Source organism: Primulina eburnea, chromosome 8, assembly GCF_022965805.1.
Source record: "Primulina eburnea isolate SZY01 chromosome 8, ASM2296580v1, whole genome shotgun sequence".
In the NCBI taxonomy this organism is placed as follows: domain Eukaryota; kingdom Viridiplantae; phylum Streptophyta; class Magnoliopsida; order Lamiales; family Gesneriaceae; genus Primulina; species Primulina eburnea.
This window is the reverse complement of record NC_133108.1, coordinates 28,588,409-28,592,279: the sequence shown is the minus strand read 5'-3', so window position 1 is coordinate 28,592,279 and position 3,871 is coordinate 28,588,409. Positions and strand designations below refer to the sequence as shown.

At 35.8% G+C, this 3,871-nt stretch overlaps 1 protein-coding gene across 2 annotated transcripts; it reads left to right on the top strand.

The window, feature by feature from the left end:
- Positions 1-672: 672 nt before the first annotated feature.
- Positions 673-3,625, top strand: LOC140839355 (2-oxoisovalerate dehydrogenase subunit beta 1, mitochondrial). 2 transcript variants are annotated; one of them, XR_012119696.1, is made up of 13 exons: positions 673-921; positions 1,017-1,128; positions 1,194-1,229; positions 1,328-1,387; positions 1,480-1,537; positions 1,608-1,705; positions 1,845-1,934; positions 2,014-2,082; positions 2,155-2,241; positions 2,534-2,629; positions 2,714-2,786; positions 3,301-3,387; positions 3,498-3,625. XR_012119696.1 is itself a non-coding variant. In XM_073206000.1 (13 exons), the coding sequence occupies exons 1-13, from the start codon at positions 764-766 to the stop codon at positions 3,531-3,533; spliced, it is 1,065 nt and encodes a 354-aa protein (XP_073062101.1). In that variant the 5' UTR covers positions 673-763; the 3' UTR covers positions 3,534-3,625. The 2 variants fall into 2 exon arrangements, 1 of the variants encoding a protein (XP_073062101.1); XM_073206000.1 differs by having other exon boundaries at positions 2,709-2,786.
- The last annotated feature ends 246 nt before the right edge of the window (positions 3,626-3,871 follow it).

Genomic DNA, 3,871 nt, shown 5'->3' with positions numbered 1-3,871 from the left:
CTGTTAGAATCAGCTTTATTGCTTAAAAAGTTCCTGCAAAAAGTTTCAGAACAATCAGTATTGTTTCATACCACATTTGGTAAAACATATTAATTGACTTTGTTCAGCATTAATGAAACATTTAATACTCGTACTTGGTTTAGTAACGATAACATTTAATATATGATCGATATGTTCTTATTTAGCAAAAGTCAAGTTCTGCTTCTGTTTATCTAAGCTGATAAGTACTGAAGAGTACTGCTTTGTTAAGGTGATACGAGAACTTCTGCTTTTATACTATCTTCTGGTTTTACTAACGTGATCTACTGATTTTGACTATAATCACTATAATTAAATTAAGTCTAACATTTTCCAGATAGTAATGCAACTTGGGAGCAGCATTTTCTAAACTAGCGGGTGGTTTGGCCAAGACTTGTATGGCTAGGCTGCCAAACTTGTTAATGTGTCTTTATATTTTGTTATCAAAAAATAATTTTTTTTTGTTTGTAATATAAATGTAAAAATAAATATTTTCATTATTCTATTAAAGTAATTTTTTTAATTATTTATAAAATTAATTCTACCACGGTGCTTCTGCCAACAGCCGCATTTCTCGTTTTTTTTTTTTTTTGAAAGTCTTGCTGAATGAATTACTTTTTAGGAAAATAATGTAATATTATTTATGATTAAATATTATGTCTGTGGATAAACTCTATGACAGCTAAGATCAATAAAGGTTCCTTCCGTCTACCAAATAGCCTGCGGCTTCACGTGCGGGAGTGCAATGGGTAGCTTGAGGAGAACTGGAAGATTGTTGGGTTTCGGTGTTCGGTTTTCGACGAGGAGAGGACTGTCGACGGAAGCTGGGAGGACCATTAACTCGATCAATCTCTTCTCTGCAGTCAATCAGGCCCTTCACACTGCCTTAGAAACCGACCCCCGGTTCCGCCGCCTTTTATCTTTATTTTCTGATTTGGGATTTGTTTAATTACGAATTGGACTTTTGTGATCTTGGTTTTTTTTTGGTTTACCTTCAGTGCTTACGTATTTGGGGAAGATGTTGGCTTTGGGGGTGTTTTCCGTTGCACTACTGGATTAGCAGATCGATTTGGCAAATCTCGCGTTTTTAACACTCCTCTTTGCGAGCAGGTAAATAAATAAATTTTTTGTGGAACGAAATCATCATTTTCGCGTGACTTTGATCTTTGACGCAGGGTATTGTTGGATTCGCTATTGGTCTGGCAGCAATGGTGAGCTTTTTGAAATTATATATAACAGCAGAAACTATACGTTTTTGTAATTTTCATTGACTTGGTCTCTCACATTTAGAATGCCATTAAAAATTTAGGGAAACCGAGCAATAGCTGAAATTCAATTTGCAGATTATATTTTTCCAGCTTTTGATCAGGCATGTATCCTACCACTTCTTTGGTACTATCCCCTCTCCCGACAACAATATGGGATTAATTGATCTTAATCACATTCATTTTTAATTTGTAGATTGTGAATGAGGCTGCTAAGTTTAGATACAGGAGTGGTAATCAATTTAATTGTGGAGGTAATTCTTGATCGAGCTTTGCTCTTCCTTCTCAGTAAAATATTTCTACTAACAAACTTACTCAACTCAGGCTTAACAATTAGAGCACCTTATGGAGCTGTGGGTCACGGGGGCCATTACCACTCACAATCCCCTGAAGCTTTTTTTTGTCATGTTCCGGGTATTAAGGTATTTGGGGAATTATGCAGTATTTGATATTGACATGCAGCTTTTGTACGAAGGATTGCTTGTAACTGGTTGAATTTAAAGGCTATATTCAACTTGGTTTACGTTGTCTATTGTTGTTCATGTAATTGACTCCATTTAGGTGGTGATCCCACGTGGGCCTCGGCAAGCTAAAGGATTGCTATTATCTTCAATTCGAGACCCAAACCCGGTCGTGTTTTTTGAACCAAAGGTATAGCTATAGATTGTGATAAGCTTGAAAAACATTAAAATTCATAGTATTTGCTAAATAAATTTTTATATGGTCTCAGTGGCTTTATCGGCTTGCTGTTGAAGATGTCCCAGAGGAAGATTATATGTTGCCTTTATCTGAGGCAGAGGTATTCTTATTTTTCTTTCTACTTCTCTAAATAATAAATTATCTCTACATCTAAAAATTTCTGAAATCTCAGGTGATTCGTGAAGGAAGTGACATTACACTTGTTGGGTGGGGAGCTCAACTGTCTGTTATGGAACAGGCCTGTGTTGAAGCCGAGAAGGTAATCCTCCTTGCTGCTAATCTGCAAACCCTTGTTTAAAACTATTCCTTTGACCCTAAACCTATTTTGAAATTTTCGTGGTGCCTGTAAGGCTTTAAATGTCAAAGGAGGCGTTTAAGTTTCAATTTTTTTCTTATCTTTAAGGAATTCAAAATTCGAGTTGTTTCTTGTCGTAAGTGTAATATTTAAGTATCTTTCTTCTGTGTAAGCAAAAAAAAAAATAAGTATCTAAATTGTGGTTGAAGCACCATATCTCGGTACTAACGTTTTTAAAACCTTGCGACCTTTGTAGGATGGCATCTCTTGTGAATTGATAGACCTAAAAACTCTAATCCCATGGGACAAGGAAACGGTCGAGGCATCAGTAAATAAAACTGGAAGACTTTTGGTGAGATTTATACTTAAACTTTGTTCTAGTGTGAAGATTCTTCTCTCTTTTCAACGTGTTTCGACTTTTTTCTTCATAGGTTAGCCATGAAGCTCCGATAACGGGAGGATTCGGTGCTGAAGTCTCTGCTTCTATAGTCGAACGCTGCTTTTTGAGGGTAAAATTTTAAACTTTTTTTCTATTCCGATCAACTACTAGTGCTTCAATCTTTATGCCTCAATCTCTCGATCTTTGGCCGAGTGGTATATTTTTACATACAAGTTACACTCGTATATATCAAGCGTTAGCCATGAATATAACCTGCTAAAGACTGCCAAATTTATTGCTGATAGAAGTCTAGACTACGCATTTGCTAGTCTCTCTTTCTAGTGGGTGTTTTTACATACATGTGTTCCTGTGGAAAAACAATTAATTCTTCAAATAAAAAGTAGGAAATGTTATGGATTGTGATTTTGCATCAACTTATACATTACCCGTCAGATGAATGACACAACACTTGTTTACTGTTCAATATATTAAAACCATCAAAATTAGATCGGGCTTGTATGGTCTGTAAATTCTAAAAATCAATGTGAGTATCAGACCCGAAGCTCAAGCATGTACTTTGTTCTTTCTGTTGGCTGTTCTTATGTCTATTTGAAATAGTTTTTGTACTTTTGAACGCTTGGCAGTTAGAATCTCCAGTAACAAGAGTGTGTGGTCTGGATACTCCTTTCCCTTTAGTATTTGAACCATTCTACATGCCAACTAAGAATAAGGTCAGTCACGCCATGTTTTTATCTTCTTAGTTTTATTATTAGTAGTTATAGGATTTCATCATGACGTCATTTATGAGTATGATTGTGAAATGGTTCCATTCTTCTTGCAGATATTGGATGCCATCAAATCCACAGTGAATTACTAGTGAATTTCCCTTCTCTTTGCTAATAAATACCTTGTTTTATGATAATGAAAGAAATAACATCATTGAAATTTGAATGAAAGTTATTCATGGAATGCCGAGGATATCTATTTTAGAGCAAAAACTGTTTAGGAAACATGGCAAGGCGCATCCTGAGCGCACGAAAGTAAATGGGCAAAGTTTGCTCCCCAAACTTAGTCGTGTCGGAAGAGTTCGTATATTCTCTCAAACAAAGTTGGCTCGAATATCCACTTTGCTCAACTTTATTAGTCCCCGACATTCTCTCTCAATGACCCTGAATATCGAGAACAAAACCGGGATGACAATTTATAACCCAAAAT

Coding starts and splice junctions, on each gene's coding strand:
- LOC140839355 (XM_073206000.1), top strand. CDS start 764: ATGGGTAGCTTGAGGAGAACTGGAAGATTGTTGGGTTTCGGTGTTCGG. Junction 1,388..1,479: donor TTTTTCCAGCTTTTGATCAG/GCATGTATCCTA, acceptor TTTAATTTGTAG/ATTGTGAATGAGGCTGCTAA. Junction 1,706..1,844: donor GTCATGTTCCGGGTATTAAG/GTATTTGGGGAA, acceptor GACTCCATTTAG/GTGGTGATCCCACGTGGGCC.